Below are 15,690 nucleotides of genomic sequence, written 5' to 3'. Positions count from 1 at the left end.
GCTGAGCTGTGCCACCCCACGAACACCACACCCCAAAGCAGGAGCTCGTGGGTACCCGGACACATGGCACAGTGGCCCTCGGTGTCAGCCAGGCGTCCCCCCGGGCCCCCACAGTCCACGTCGACCTACCTTAGAGAGACCCTGCACGTGCAGCTGGCGTGGTGCCAGCGCTGACCGAGACGCCCGGGAGGGAGGCGGGTGGCCCCCACCCCGAGGAGCCCCCCGGGAGCTGGCTCTGACCAACGGGCCTGGCTGGGCCCGACGGATGAAGCGTCTGTGCCCCAGGCCACAAACTAGAGCCACCTACCTCTTCCGCAACGTGGACTCGCACACCTTGACCACGCTGATGACCTCTTTGACGGTTCTCCGGAAATCGTGCATCCTGGCCGCAACCAGAAGTGCTGGAGGGGGGGCACGACGGGAGTCAGGAATCGGAACAGGTGCGCAGCAGCCCAGCACTCGGGGCCGATGACCTGTGGCGGGGAGAGCCCTGCCTGGGGGGCCTGCAGGCGCCGAGTCCCCAGCCTCGCCATGGGGAACGCTTACACAGCATGTGACCGTCACAGCCCCTGAAAGCTGCACACGGCATCGCGTGCAACCGCTCGGTGATCTATCAACGTAGAAAGTGCTCATCACACACCCCGTCCTCCACACGGGGAGAATTAAACTCCACCCGAGAACCTCACGTCACCCCGCAAACCAGCGAGCTGACTCTCAGGTGACTCGAACAGGCACACTGGTTGGCAGCGGAGGTGAGGCTTCTGGGGACACGGCCCAGGGTCGGGGAGGAAAGGCGGTGGGCCCCACGAGGCGGCCGCAGCCAGGTTGGTTCTCGGACAGGCCCCGAGTGGGCAGCGCGCTTGGAAATCGGGCTCCGAAATGGGAAACGATCCTACGGGCAGCCGAGCGCGGGAACGCAGGCCCTTGGCGCTCTGGGCAGGTATGGAGCCGGTGGGTGCCAGGGTGGGGGCCTGCCGGGGAGGGCTCCAGACCCAGGCCCGCGTCAGACCCCGAGACACGGAGGACAGGGTTGCGGGACTGTTTTCAGGCAGCTGCCACCTAGAGGGCAGCCCAGACAGCTACCCTTTCGGGGGTCAAGGAGTCAGCCAGAGGGGCCCGGACACCTTCTGCAGTAACGACCGGGCTGCGGGGCCAGGGCAGGGCTGGCCGCGGCCTCCACGAGTCCTGCCCTGCCCCTGTGACTGAGAGTCAGCGCAGGGAGCAGCTGGCAGTCCTCGGCGGCCAGGTTCGCCGTGGAGACAGCCCGCCCACCACCCGCGTGCCCGGCCTGCAGAAGTCAGGACGGAAACCACCACCGCGGCCAGCAAGGCCGCCACACCTGCTCCACAGAGGCCCGAGGGGCGCCGGCCAGTGTGCATCCAGTCCCTCTTCATCCTCTGCAGGAGCCTCAGGGCCGTCATGGACACCTCGTGGTTCTTCTCCCCAAACTCCAGCAGGTGGGCAAAGCGTGGGATGTACAGGCACGGGTCTGCAGCAGACACGTGGGCCTCAGTGCTACTGCGTCCTGGGACAGGAGCAGGCCTCGCCCCACCGGGCCTCGAGGAACGTGCATGCTCCAGACCCGGACAGCGCACGGGAACAACACAGCACGCCGTCTCCCCGTCGGGGCGACCCTTCCCAGTCCTTCCGCCGCACAGGCTCCCCGGGGGCCCCCCGCGCCTCGGCTGGGGCCGCTCACCCACGTCCCTCCCACAGCTGCTTCCTGGGGCAGGACGCTGGGCCCGTGCGGGCATCCCTCGTGCTTGTGCAGGTGCACACGCCACACCTCGCTGCCTTGTCTGGCAGGTCGTGGACTACGACTGAGACACGGCACGTTCGTTAGCTGCTTATCTACCGCGTTTACTCTTGTGAGACACGCTGCGCTTCTGGCTACGGGCGTGGGTACCTCTCTTTAAATAACCACACGGTCCTCAGTAAGGGAGGGCTCGGAGGGACCCGGACATACGCGCGCACACACGCTCTGCCTCGCTCGTGCCCTGCTCTAAGCTACGAGCTAGAAGACTCCCTTAGTGCCCTAGGCTTACGACACTTCCAGCCCCCGGGGCGGGTGAGACCAAGTAACTTGACGAATTCAGTGGGCTACGGCACTGCTGTGAGTGCACAGACGGAGTGGCACAGGGTCCACGACAGAACACCGGAAACAAAACCTCCTTTGGACAGGATCATCTGGGAAGACCTTGCTCAAGAGGGGCCGCTGCTGAGGCCTGAGGGGGCCACGGGCGAGCCAGAAAGCAGGCACGTGCGGTCAGAGGGTGGAGGAGGAAGGGCAGACCGGCAAGGTCCTGGGACTGGTCAGCGGCACTAGCAGGTGACCCCGGCCGTCCACCAACCAAGCACCCTCCTTTGGGGCTCTGGCCCCATCACTCTCCCGGCCTCCCGGCATCTACAAGGGCCTACCTGACTGAGCTCTGACCCCTGGAAGCCCCATGAGGGCCTACCCGCACCCCCTTTAATAAGCACCCCCTCGCATCCTCCGCCAGTCCTGGCTCACATAAGGAAACACAGAGACTGGCAGCTGGCCCTGAGGCAGTCTGGGTCCCCAAGGACTCCAAGCGCTGGAGTGACACCTCCCACACTGACCACAGGGGGGTGCTGCTGAGCAGTGGCTACTCGCCTACCTTTCCAGAGGCCCGGCAGGCCCGGGGCGCTGAGCAGTCTCTGGAAAGGTGAGTCAGTGGTAGCAGCTCCCTGCGTTGGGCACATGGGGCTGGACGGCTGGTGGCACTCCGGTGGCAAAGCACAACCAAGAGGCGCTGCCTGCCACCTCAGCCCAGGCCCTCCCACCATCTTCTGGCACATCTGTCTCCAATCTTTTACAAGTAGTTTTTAAAAGCTCAGCTTTCTACAGCAGAAATTAATCAGTGTCAAAGTTTTCACCTCTAGCTCTGATGTTCTAACTAAAACAGTTCCAAATCGTAACAATAACATCGATTCTTAAAATGTATCTTCCCTCAGGGCGCCTGGGTGGCTCAGTCGGTTAAGCATCCCATTTGGGCTCAGGTCGCGCTCTCAGATTGTGGGTTGGAGCTCCCTGTGGGCTTTGTACTGGCAGCATGGAGCCTGCTTTGGATTCTCTGTCCCTCCCTGTCTCTGCCAGTCACTTGCTCACTCCCCTCCCCCCAGTGTGTGCACTTACTCTCACTCGCTCAAAAACAGGCTTAAAAATAAAATAAGATGTATCTTCTCTCCCAATAATCCGTTTTTCAGCAACCAAATCACAAACCAAATCAAAACGGAGCCCATGGCCAAGCGTGCTGTAGCTCCCGACAGCCCAGGCACGTGGTGGGGGGTGGGGGGGAGGGTACCAGGACACCTCAACAAGTCCAGGAAAACAGACAATTTGCAGGAGAGGGTAGGTTGAACCCTCTCCCCCAGGCCCGGTGACAAAGGTTGTGCGGCGCCGCCAGCCCGGCACGGGCAGTGAAACGGGCCGAGAGGCAGACTTTACGAAGGAAAGAAAAGCAGCTCACAGAAGACCACGCAGGATGGACGGGATTGGTGAGAAGCGCCAAGAGGAGACACTAAACCCACCGCGATGTGAGATTCCGCCAGATCTCCCCAACCTGAGAATGGGGGGAAGGACGGAAAGAGGCGCCCCCCCCCCGCCAGGGACCCCGAGAGCGGCCTCCCAGGACGGAGAGTGCGAGCTGGCAGGCACGCACACGAACAAACCGCGGAGAGTAAGGCGCAGCCTCCTAGGTAAGCCGCCAGACCCCCGCGTTTAGTTAGCAAGCAGCCCGCACTGCAGGTGGGCGGGAAACAACGGTGCACACGGACGGGTGGACGCCAGCCCACAGGGGCGCGGCGCGGGGACGGGCCCCACGCTGGAGGGACAAGGCCTGGCGCCCCCCGCCCCCGCATCCCCGGACCCGCCGCGGGCCTCGGTGGGGGGCGGGTACGGCAAGCCGCGCCGGAGGAGAGCGGACCCCGCATCTGGGAAGGACCGGCTAGCGAGCGTCAAGCACGCACAAACCCTCAACGCAACGCAGCCGAACTCCAGCACGCGGAAACCGGAAGACCCGGGCCCGCGCACAGACACCGGCCACCAAGCGCGGACCGTGCGCGCAGAGCCACGGCTCCCCGAGCGCTCCCGCCTGCGCCTGCGTCTCTGCCAGCCACAGCCCGCGGGGGCGGGACCCAGGCCGCGCGCGCGCGCGCACGCCGTCGGCGAGCGGGCGGGGCGGCTCAGGCCGCGCACGCCGTCGGCGAGGGGGCGGGGCGGAGCGGAGCCGGGCCGGCGTGACGCGGCGTGACGCGGCGTGACGCGCGGGCGCCGCGGCGGCAGGGGCGAGGGTGGGCCGGACGGCGCCCCCTGCGGCCGGGCTGCGGGCTGCGGGCCGGCGGGCGGGGCGGGGCGGCCCGAGGCAGCAGCGCCCGCCGCGGCCCCATGCTGCTGCCCCTGGCCTGCCTGCACGGCCGGGTGGCGCAGTGCCTCACGGCGCTCCTGGTGCTCGCAGAGCCGCCCCCCCGGCCCCGGCGCGGCGCGAGGGTGCACGGCGCGCCACCGTCGCGCGCGGAGGCCGCCCTGCCCGCGAAGATGGCCGCGGAGCTGTACCCGGCCGCCGGCGCGGCGGCCGCCACCGCCACCGCCACCGCCACGGACATCGCTAACAGCAACGCCGCCGCCGCCGCCGCCACGGGCAGGAAGGGCCCGCCCAGCGCCCCGCCGCCCGTCCCGCCGCCGCCCGCGCCCGCGCCGCCCGCGCCCGACAACAACAACTTGGAGAGTCCCAACTGGCAGTCCTTCCACCCGACCCTGCGCGAGAGGTGAGCCCGGGCCGCGCCCGCACCCCGCACCCCGCGCCCGCGCCCCGGCCCGACCCCCGAGCCCCGAGCCGTGTGCCTCTGCCCTTTGCAGGAACGCGCTGATGTTCAACAACGAGCTCATGGCTGACGTCCACTTCATCGTGGGGCCCCCGGGAGCGGCCCGCAGGGTACCCGCCCACAAGGTTGGTAGAGGTTTGGCCCTGTAAGCCCGCAGAGGCGACTGCCCACCGCCTGAGTAGGGGCTGCCCTGTACCCCGGGTGCGGCATCCGCTGGGGGCAGGGAGGGTCCGGGGCTCAGGGCAGCTCCTGTGTCATCCACAGTACGTCTTGGCCGTTGGGAGCTCTGTCTTCTATGCCATGTTTTATGGCGATTTGGCAGAAGTTAAGTCAGAGATCCACATCCCCGACGTGGAGCCCGCAGCCTTCCTAATCTTGTTAAAGTAAGTCTGCTGCACGAGTCCGCGAGGAGGGGGTGGCTCCTTGCTGCCTGGCTGCCGCCAGCGGGCACCCTGCAGCTTCTTGGGGGCATGCCCCACGCAGCCTGTGACACGGTCCCCGCCCCACCTAGGTACATGTACAGTGACGAGATCGACCTGGAAGCCGACACGGTGCTGGCCACTCTCTATGCTGCCAAGAAGTACATCGTGCCGGCACTAGCTAAAGCCTGTGTTAACTTCCTGGAGACCAGCCTGGAAGCCAAAAACGCCTGTGTCCTGCTGTCCCAGAGCCGGCTGTTTGAGGAGCCCGAGCTGACCCAGCGCTGCTGGGAGGTCATCGACGCTCAGGCGGAAATGGCTCTGAGGTCTGAAGGCTTCTGTGAGATTGACTGGCAGACGCTGGAGATCATCGTGACGCGGGAGGCCCTCAACGCCAAGGAGGCCGTGGTCTTCGAGGCCGTCCTGAGCTGGGCGGAAGCAGAGTGCAAGAGGCAGGGCCTGCCGGCCACCCCGCGCAACAAGAGGCACGTGCTGGGGCCCGTCCTCTACCTGGTCCGGATTCCGACCATGACCCTGGAGGAGTTCGCCAACGGCGCCGCCCAGTCGGACATCCTGACGCTGGAGGAGACCCACAGCATCTTCCTGTGGTACACGGCCGCCAACAAGCCCCTCCTCAGCTTCCCGCTGACCAAGAGGAAGGGCCTCGCCCCGCAGAGGTGCCACCGTTTCCAGTCCTCCGCCTACCGCAGCAACCAGTGGCGCTACCGCGGGCGCTGTGACAGCATCCAGTTTGCCGTGGACCGAAGGGTGTTCGTGGCAGGGCTGGGCTTGTACGGCTCCAGCTCCGGGAAGGCCGAGTACAGCGTGAAGATTGAACTGAAGCGGCTGGGGGTGGTCCTGGCTCAGAACCTGACCAAGTTTGTCTCGGACGGCTCCAGCAACACCTTCTCGGTCTGGTTTGAGCACCCCGTGCAGGTGGAGCAGGACACCTTCTACACGGCCAGCGCTGTCCTGGATGGCAGCGAGCTCAGCTACTTTGGGCAGGAAGGCATGACGGAAGTGCAGTGCGGGAAGGTGACCTTCCAGTTCCAGTGCTCCTCGGACAGCACCAACGGGACCGGGGTCCAGGGCGGGCAGATCCCAGAGCTCATCTTCTATGCCTGAGGCGGCACGGGTACGCCGTGAGGGGCGCTGGGAGGGGAGGGGACGTGCAGGAGGCCGTGCTACCCCTTCACCCCCCGCCGACCGCCTCGCTGACGTCATTAAAGACCTTGCTTAGTTTGTACGTCTCTCGTACGCGGTCGGCTGCGGCCAGAGCGGGGACACACAGGCTGTGCCGCACAGCCACGGCCCCGCCCGGGTTTCGGAGTCCGGGCCGCTGGGCAGCTCTGGGCTTCCGAGACCGGCTTCGGGCCCCTCCCGGTGGTGCCCACGCTGCGTGCCCTGTGGGCTTCGCCGGCTCCCACCCTCACAGATTCAGAGTGGTACTACGCTTAACCTAAAACCTTCCCTTCAAAACCAAAATTGGAAGAAGCCGCCTAACGTAGTCTTTCTGGCCGGGTCTCAGAGTTTCAGCAAGACCAGAGCCACCGGCAGATGAACGTCCAAAGGAGCGTTAAGCCGGGCACGCGCTTTCCCACGTGTCCGTGGAGAGGGACTCCCTTCCAGCACACAGCAAACCCTCCTGTGCTGGTTAGAATCCAACGGCCTCCCTGGCAGGCCCCGTCTGTCCCTGAGCGTGCCCTCTGCTGGCAAGCCGGGCTGCCACCACCAGGGCGTGCTTATTGCTTTAGAAGGCTCTGGAAAAAGCTGGGTGTGTGCTTGCGTCTGTACGTCCTAGAGCGTCGTGGCCTCTCACACAAAGCCCTGCTGTGAAGCTCAGGTTTGAGGGGGGTAAAGTGGGGCTCTCTGCTGGGTCCACGCCTCCAGACCCTGAGCGCCAGTCTCCTGCCTCAGGCTCGGCAGCAGCTTCCCTGGCGGGCCCCGGATGGCCCCCGCCCAGGCGGGCTTTGGGGTTAAGCAGGCTCTTTGAGCCCCTTGTCTCTATTCTCCCGGGCCACACACTCTATTGGTGGTCGCTTTGTTTCTGAAAACAACCTTATCTTCACCTCCACAGGCAGGGACCGTGTCACTGGCCACGGGAACGTGGCCTCTCGGGAGAGGGTCTGGGCTGGGAGCAGAGAGCCACAGCTGTGTGGCTACTCCGTCCAGCAGCCCTTCTGGCCTCCGGGCCTGTCCTGCAAGACCCCTCTCGGCTTCAGGGACCATCCCGTGGGTTACCCGGCACCGCACCCCCAGCCCGCCCTGCCTGGCCCTGCACGCTGCGCCTCCTTCGTGGGCAAAATCGGGAGCAGGCCCTCCGAGCGGGCTGAAAACAGTCCTTGGTAAGGCTCCGGTGAAGGCGGAATGTGGCTAGGAGAGCGGCACTCCGTCTGCAGGGGTCCTGGCCTCCCCGAGGCACCTGCCTCCAGCCCTGTTCTCACGAGGCGGGCGGGCCCCCAAGGCAGCAGCACCGCTGGCTCTCTGCGCGCTCACCCACGACCGCAGGGCGCTCTGGTCTTCTACCGGGGGTAACCCCCAGGCTGTGGGGTTCCGGGCTGCTCTCGGACAGGGTTGCTTCCTACCTGGCGGAGCTGCTGTGCCCGCACGTGACCGCCTCCCGTCCGAGCACACCCCCCACCCGCCCCCCGCCGCCCCCCGCCGGCCCCGCCATACCTATTGCTGGTGCGTTGATGCAGAGCTCTCTCGCCAGGAGGAGGAAGGTCTTTCCCAGCACGTAAACGTTCACCTGTCACGAAAAAACCACTACTGAGAATAGCAATTTAGGAAACGTTTGCTTTTTTCTCTTAAAACGTGCACTTCGTTGTTGAGGCCGCAGAGCCCAGGTAAGAGCTCCCTGCCAGCCCCCATGAGCCCACGGCAGCCCGGGGCCCTGCTTCCCAGCCCCAGGCAGCTTTCCAGGCCCCACCACCGTCTCAGCAGTGACGATTTGCTGAGGAAAAAAGCTGCCTGAGAGACAGTTGGCAAAGCGGAAGCACGCGGAGTACAAGGTGTGTAATTCAGAGTGGCGTGCGCCCGCACGTTCGGGGCCTGCTGGCCACGGCATGCCGTGCTCCCGACGGGCCCGGGAGCCGTGGCCTCGGCCCCTCGCCGGGAGCAGCTCAGTCGTGGCCGTGGGTCTCCGCAGATCTCGGCGACACGCCACCCACTCCCACCTCGAGTCCAAATCCGCTGTGGAGCCCAGCACCTGACCAACCGCAGCACCCAGTCATGTACTCCTGGACGCGACCCTCCAGTGCGGCTGGGCCTCGGCCGCCCTGAGAGCCTGCCCCGTGCCGGCCTGGGCACATTGTGGGAGGGGGTCTCTGAGGGGTGCTTGACCACGGGCATGGAAGAGGCCGGTCCGCTCAGGTGGCGTGCAGAGTTGGGAAAAGCTCAGGCTTGGTGCCCTCCCGCCCCTCCCCTGGGACTCTCAGGCCTCAGTATCCTGGCCCTGGCCCTCTGTCTCTGGTCTCCCCAGGGAGTTTCTCTGCCTAATCAAGCCTGGCCTATGAAGGCCCGGATGAGGGCCCTTTCGCCGGGGCCCAAGGGGACACCAGAAAAGGCCTCTCAGGCAGCACAGGCGGGTGCCTGTGGCCGTCCGGGAGCGCTAAGGGATGGTACAAAGCCCCCTCAGAGGACATGGAAGGCGCCAGCTTGGGCAGACCTGCACTTCACATCCAGGCCTCCTCCTGGGAGAAGCCCCCCTTCGCAGGGCTGGCGGCTCACGGAGCGTGCCTTCCGAAGGGATTCAGCCCTCAGCCTGCCCACGCGTGCCGCGTCTCAGTGTGTCCGTGTGTGCGGACGTTCTATGAGCTCCCCAGCCTTTGCTGGGCTCCCCCAAGTTCCTGCAACTTGACCCTCCTGACTTCATGCCCGTCTGGAGCAGAGTGGAGCTCAGTGTCCCCCTCACCGTCTCCTCCCACTGCCGCACCCGCCGGTCCCCCTTCACGCCTCCCACCCTGCCTGTGTCCCGAGCAGATGAAGATCTGCAGGAAACAGTCCTCTGAACAGACTTCAAATGGAAAGTCAAATTGTTGAAAGGCCACACCCGCACAACACACACGGTTATTGCCAGAGACGCTAACGTGCACCAGCACGTGCCAGGAGCTCTGAGGTGTTTGTAGCTTGTCTCTGTGAAGGCGGCCGGTACAGCCGGGCATGGCTAGCCAGCACCCCCCATCCTGTCCACCCGGCAGATGGGCTCTCCGCCCAGACGGCCCTGAGTGCTCCTGTACCAGCCACGCCTGAGCGGGGGCCGAGCCCGGGGAGAAAGGTCCACTCGGCGAGCGTTCACACAAGAACGGATGGGAGGACCCGTGTCAGCCCCCCGCAGCCAGAGCCCCGGGTGAGACCCTCACCCGACACGCTGCCCCACACCCACAGACAAGCACACAAACATGTCCGGTGTGTGCTGCGCCCGGCCCGGCCCCAGGGAGACCCCGCTGATGGGAAGGGACGCGGCCCGGAGCCTGGGGCCGGCTTGGGGGTACTGGCTGGCTCTGCCCAGGTCCCCCCACGCCCACCCAGCAGGCTGGCCCAGGGGCCCGAGGCACACCCCTCCATCTCGGGCAATTAAAGCTCACAGTAAATTGTGCGGGTTCAGCCGGCCAGCGCAGCGGCTTCCCCCGGGGCCTCGGTCCAGCCCGGATGAGCGAGAACACGCACCCCTTCTGTCTGGCCCTGCGCTGGTTTCCCATTTCCAACGGTGTGAAGCAAGAAACCGCCAGGACACCACCCTGACCCATCCAGGCTTTGCCTAAGGGCTTCTGAGCATCTGCCCTACACCAGACGCACTCCGTCCTTTGTGGGAAGTCCCGGGACGGAACCGGGCCCGTGAGGCCACACGCCCCCTCCCCCCGCCCCCTTGGTACCGCACGTGCAGTGTTCCATTTCCACGATCCCAACAGATGACTGTTAGCTTGGCCAGAGCACCTCAGAGGACTCCTGAGAGACGCCATTTACGAGGACAGCTAGGACGGCGAACACGCAGGTGGCATCTGGTTTTCGTGGAAGCCCAGCCTCGTCAGCACTGGGGGGCCCTGCGGCCCAGGTGCACCGGGACCCGACCACGCTTTCCGCGCAGGCGTGGAATCCGTGAGCGCCCCGCACACACCCTCACACCGTGGACACGTCTGTGCCGTGACACACCCCCCCCCCCTCGTTTTAAAGAATCTCCCTTGTCTCGGACCAAGTACACCTGGGTCTCCCCACTGGTTCTGAGGCCGAGGCCGCCCGGCTCCCAGGACCACAGTGTGACCCGTGTTTACTGCCCCCTCCCAGCTCTGAAACAGACCACACCCTGGCGCATCCTGTGCCCCAGTCCCAGCCTCCCTTGGGAAAAGGGCTCAGGAAGGAAACCAGTCTACCTGGAGCAGATCACTGAGGTCGAGGAGCATGTCTGTGGCAGGAGTCAAGGAACACGTGCACTCAAGCCATGGACCCCCAGTTACCCGACAGCCTCCCAGAGGCACCGACCACACACCCGGCCACCGGACCTTGTTGTGAATCTAAGCTCGGCACGGATCGAGAGGAGTGAGGCATCGGGGCTGCTCACGGAGACCTCTGTGAACCGCTCCCAGGACAGGGGGAGAGGGGCCGCGAATGCAGTCCTCACAGGCCCCACACCCCGTGTGGCACAGCCCAGAAGCGCGTGACGACACTCGGTCTGTCCCTCGAGCACCTACTGACAGCCACCCAGGCACTACGTGTGGCCTCTGCCCCACGACTCGTGGCTCCTGGGGAACAGACACGTGGACAGAGGGCCACCCGCCCTTGGTGGCTGGCAGGCACCTCCAGAGTGCCGGTGCTTGAGGGGACAGCTGTGGAGACTCTGGATGGGACCTGTACTCACTCTCAGCAGGTGATTAAAGAGTCACCAGATTATGTCCTAAGTGAGGAAACTCAGCTGGACACGTACACAAAAACACAAAACACAAGCCACCGAGTAGGGCGGCTCGTCAAGAGAAGAGAAACTCCATGTCACTCACGGGTCTGCTGTGGCTCTGAGAAAGTGAGGACGAGAAATCCCCACGTGCTGAGTCAGAGCCCAGACCAGGCATCGGGAGGGTAACCCCGGGCCCAACGCATCAAGAAGAAAGGGCTCCCCGAGGCCACAGCTTTGCACAAGGTCCCAGACATCCCGCCCCCACCTTTAAGGTCCTTGACTAAAAGGCACCGTGTTTCTCGGTCTCTGAAGGCACACGCTTAAGCGGGATACGCCAGGGAAGGCCGGGAGCAAAGAGGCCGGGGAGGAAGGGAGACCAGGAGAGGAAAGGAAGTCGAGCTACAGGAGGGAGTGGTGACCCGTGGCGCCAAAAAGGACACAAGAAATGAGCCGAGCCAAGAGGCGGGAACCACAAGACTCCGTGTCCGTGACGGTCGGAAAAGGCAAAGCCCCAGAGACGGTGAAGGCGTGGGAGGTTGCCCGGGTGGGGGAGGGGCGCACGGGTGGAGCACAGGGGCCGTCCGGGGCGGCGAAGCCACTGCACGTGACGTTCCTGGTCGCGGACACGCGGCACTGACCGCACACCTGTTAGACCCACGAAGGCACCACAGCACGTGACGGGAGCGAGCCCTGGTGTCAGGCGTGGGCCTGCGGTAAGGACAACGTGACGCTGGGCCGTCAGCCGTGACTTTCGCAGGTGTCTACGCACTAACGCAGGTGTTGACAGGGAAATGGAGGGGTGGGGGGGAGGGGACAGAGGCGCATGGGGGACTCACGATTTTTCCTTAACCTGCAACTGCTCTGAAAAATGAAATCTATTACAAAGTAGTAACAAAACAAAGGCAAAAAGATGAGTAAAAGTTTTGAACAGACACTTCACAGGGAGAAGCCAGGAGCCAATAGGCACATAAGAGAGACCTTGCGAGAGAAAGGCGAACAAAGCGCCCCCCGCAGCACCCGATGCCGGCCTCACGCGCTCTGCGGGCCGGGGCGCAGCGGGACGGCCCGATGGCGGGAGGCCGGCCGGCTTCCTCTGAGGCTGACCCCGCGCCCGCCTCCGGCCAGCTCCTCCCGGCGAGGCTCTCGCTCACAGCATGCGGATGCGCACCCACACAGGGCTTCGTACAAACGGCCAGAAGAGCCCAGACGACGGCCCCCGGCAGCGCCGTGGCGGGGCGTGCACTCCCACGCGGAGCGTGCGCCACAGCGCGGGCCCGCAAGCTCGCCCAGTGACAGAAACCTTACAGAAGAGGCCTTCCCTTCACCTGACGTCTGGAACAAGCCGAATTAGCCCGTGAGAATCCTCAGTGGGTGCCTCAGGGGCGGCGGGGGGGGGGGGGGGGGGGCTGACCAGAAGGGACCAGGTTGCCCTGCGTCCTGCTGCAGAGACGTACGTCTGTCAAAACCCCCCAGCGTTCTGTTTTATGCCAATCTCCCCTCCGAGGGAAAAAAAGAAACACAGACACGGAGATCCGGTCAGTCAGTGACTTGGCAGCCGAAGGGCGCGTGGGGGCAGGCGGGCGTCTGCACCTCCCTCTGCCGTGGGCCGAGCAGCGCGAGGCTGGGGAGGTGTGCGATCCCCGCGGCAAACCCTGGGGGAGTGTGTGTGTTTCAAACAGGAGACCGGACTCCAGGCGCGGCCAAGGAGACGCGGCTGCTCTCCTCGTGACACGGGAGGAGACGCGCACACGCGGCCGGTGCTCGCCGGCCGGGCAGCAAGGACCGCGTGAACAACGTGCTTCCCCACACGGGTGCCCACGCTGTCGTCATGAGTGCCCTCGGGGCCCGGCCCACAGCAGGTCCCCCGGCTGAGGGGCACGTGGGGACGTGCCGGTGGCTCTGGAAAGTCTCATCTGGCCGGCCAGCGGGCCTGTGTCTCCACCGCCTGCGAGGCGGTGCCCCCCACCTTCCTGGCACAGGGGCACCAGCCCCCCTTCACGTGTGCTGGAATCATAAAAGGTCAGCAGGACGGGGTGCTGGGCACACCTTCCGGTGGCCTGGAGCCTGGCGGCCTCCCCCGGTCCCTGACACGCTCTGCTAGGTGGCACTTCCGCTCAGGGAGCACCAGCTTGGGGTGTCGGCCTGCGAAGAGATGTGCGAACACAAACACTGTCCGCACGGACCAAAACGCCGGCGCTCCCGTGGCCCCACAGAGGATTTTGAGGACGTGTACAGAGGGCTCCAGTGCCACGGTGGGGCGGCCCACGCTGGGCCAGCAACGCCCCGGCGTCCGGATCCACCACCAGAGGGACAGGCGACCACCTGGCTGGCGTGCGGGGTGCCGGAAGAACAATCAGATGAGGCTCGATTTACACGGAGACCCGTTTTCAGTAAGTGGGAAAGTTTACAGAGATTCGATGACGGCAGAGCAAACAGTTAAAAGACCATGACGTTTGTCTACACGGCCTCAGGTGGGAGTGTTTCCTCGGGGCGCCCAAAGAGAGACGAGGAAAATGGCATCAGCATGCGGGCCAACGGGAGGTGTGACAGGTCGAGCACGTGCACAGACACCGCACTTCCAGCTCACGGCGGCGGGAACGGTCGGGGCAGCAGAGCTCCCAACCGGCACCGCAGCTCCCGGGCCCCGGTGGGGACAGACGGGGGGGGGGGGGGGGAGGGGGCCCGGGGACAGCGGCGCCCTCCACACCAGGAGCAGACGCGTCCGCCCCACGGAGGCCGGCCTGCCCGGCCCCCACCCCCTGTCCCCCCGTCCACCCACACCCCCTTCCGCAGGGTGGCTCTGGCCCTGACTGATCTCTCCCCAGGCGATTATTTATGAGCCCGACACACTCCTGCTTAGACAGGAGCTCACAGCCACGCCCCACGAAGGACAAGGGCCACCGGGAACACCCAACACCCCGTCCGCTGAAGAGCTGTGCCTGGTAAAGACGGAAGTGCCCTGCAGGGCTCTGAGCGCCCGGTCCCCGCACGCCGACCCTGCTCCCCCCGCACTGAGCCTGAGGCTGACGCATCCCGTGGTGGGCTCTCCCTTATGTACACGACTCCTCAAATAATTGACACGGGCAGTCATCGTCACTCTGCAGGCTATTCCCACACTCTGGAGGTGCCCGCAGCCCACCCTCCCAGCTCCACGCCACGGCCTGTGCCAGCTGCCTGCCCGGAAGAGGAGTGGGAAGGGCCCAGGGCCGGATTCCAGGCCGGCCCTGCCTCCCCGAGTGCCAGGGAGGTGCAGAGCTCAGGCCCGCACCCCAGCCCGCCCCGGCCCCGGCCAAAGGTCTCGGCTCCCTCCCCAACCACGCTGAGATGGTCCGTCCCGCGCTGGCAGCTCCTGGTTCAAGCCCACCTGTGTGTGCCCAGGGCTCAGGCTCAGCGAGGGGCTGAGCAGCACAGGCCCCGGACGCGGTCTGCACTCAGGCACTGTGCCCACCTCTGTGCTGCGGGAGGTACCTGCTCCCCCACTGGCTGGTGGCAGGCCGGCCGGCACCTGTGACTGGGAGCTCGGAGGAGGTCAGCACACCTGAGGCACAGGGAGTGGCAGCCGGGAGCTGCCGTGGCTGGGAAGACAGGGAGGGCGAGGGAGACAGGAGCTGGAAGCTGCAGCCTGCTGGCCACGGAGGACAGGGATTCTGTGCCACGGGGAAAGCCACGGAGAGCCCAGGGAAGGAAGGAACAGGCCCTGACTTAAGTGTCGAAAGGCGTGCCCACAGGCTGGAGACAAATGCACCCAGGGGCCCGGCGCTCGGAAGCAGGCGGTGGTTGGGGGTGGGGAACAAGCGGAAAAATAGATAAAAGGCAGGGGAGCAACTGGGAGCCCCGCCGTGGGGAAGACCCTCAGAAGAAGGAGGGCCACGCCAGCAGTCCGCGCTCCCGCTCAGGGGACCAGCTGCCCCGGGACAAAGCACGGCGCCCCCTGGAGGAAGGTGGACTCTAAGTCCGGGCACTTCCAGGGCAGGCAGCACCTGGCGAGGTGGCCGACGAAATGAGGCTGGCAGTCGGGCCCCGGGCGACCAGCCTCTGCTGGAGCAGGGCTTGCTCCCCACACTGCCCGCCCCTCCGAGGACAGCAAACCCCCTCAGGGGGCAACTGCCCACAGCCCCTCAAGTTCTCAAACACAGTATCTATCAGTTTAATAAAAACTTGCCAAACAAGAGAACAAATACCCCCAAACCAGTACAACCAGAACCACCGATGATCCTACTGATGGGAGTTACTAAAGACCTTTGTGTAACTACAGAGATGGGCCACTTCACCAAAGACTTAGAATCTAATGAGAAACAGTAATTGAAATTAAGAAATTACTAGATGGGTCTAATACCCGGTAAGACACAGCAAAGGAAGGGTTGAGGGAATCCGAAGGTAGGTTACTGAAAACACTCAGATTGAAACAGAGAGAGGAGAAGAAGAAAAAAAATACAAAACAGAAGGGAAAATGCAGAAGCCAAGGTGGGACGTGAGATGTGCATGTGACCCAAGACCAGACGGGACGAGAGGATGCAGGGAACCCCAGCTGGGACGGGA

The 15,690-nt window shown here is 65.0% G+C and overlaps 2 protein-coding genes across 7 annotated transcripts in view; one reads left to right on the top strand and one right to left on the bottom strand.

Moving 5' to 3' along the window:
• The window catches only part of BRF1 (BRF1 RNA polymerase III transcription initiation factor subunit), a 55,776-nt gene that overhangs the window by 14,174 nt on the left and 25,912 nt on the right, over positions 1-15,690 (bottom strand). For 3 of the 6 annotated variants that reach the window (XR_006962112.1, XM_047079947.1, XM_047079950.1), the window contains exons 4-7: positions 10,634-10,665; positions 7,941-8,013; positions 1,340-1,489; positions 308-473 (exon numbers count right to left, since the gene is read on the bottom strand). Coding sequence is in view for 5 of the 6 variants with exons in the window: in XM_047079947.1 (XP_046935903.1) it covers positions 308-473; positions 1,340-1,489; positions 7,941-8,013; positions 10,634-10,665 (421 nt within the window). In the remaining variant the exon portion in view is untranslated. Of the gene's footprint in view, positions 1-307; positions 474-1,339; positions 1,490-1,699; positions 3,687-7,940; positions 8,014-10,633; positions 10,666-15,690 lie in introns of those variants that run through there. The other 3 variants (XM_047079946.1, XM_047079951.1, XM_047079948.1) reach the window with 2 other exon arrangements.
• BTBD6 (BTB domain containing 6) lies at positions 4,375-6,505 on the top strand. The gene is made up of 4 exons (XM_047079952.1): positions 4,375-4,788; positions 4,880-4,970; positions 5,110-5,228; positions 5,357-6,505. The coding sequence occupies exons 1-4, from the start codon at positions 4,409-4,411 to the stop codon at positions 6,387-6,389; spliced, it is 1,623 nt and encodes a 540-aa protein (XP_046935908.1). The 5' UTR covers positions 4,375-4,408; the 3' UTR covers positions 6,390-6,505.

Source organism: Lynx rufus, unplaced genomic scaffold (assembly GCF_022079265.1).
Source record: "Lynx rufus isolate CCGP_SWC_20201006 ecotype Redwood Valley unplaced genomic scaffold, mLynRuf1.p SCAF_17, whole genome shotgun sequence".
NCBI lineage: Eukaryota > Metazoa > Chordata > Mammalia > Carnivora > Felidae > Lynx > Lynx rufus.
The sequence above is the reverse complement of the archived record's forward strand: the minus strand, read 5'-3'. Positions and strand labels throughout refer to the sequence as shown.

Excerpts from the sequence above, each read along its gene's own strand:
- BTBD6 (XM_047079952.1), top strand. The coding sequence starts at position 4,409 with ATGCTGCTGCCCCTGGCCTGCCTGCACGGCCGGGTGGCGCAGTGCCTC. Across the intron at positions 4,971-5,109 it reads GCAGGGTACCCGCCCACAAG|TACGTCTTGGCCGTTGGGAG; the intron begins GTTGGTAGAGGT and ends TGTCATCCACAG. Across the intron at positions 5,229-5,356 it reads GCCTTCCTAATCTTGTTAAA|GTACATGTACAGTGACGAGA; the intron begins GTAAGTCTGCTG and ends CGCCCCACCTAG.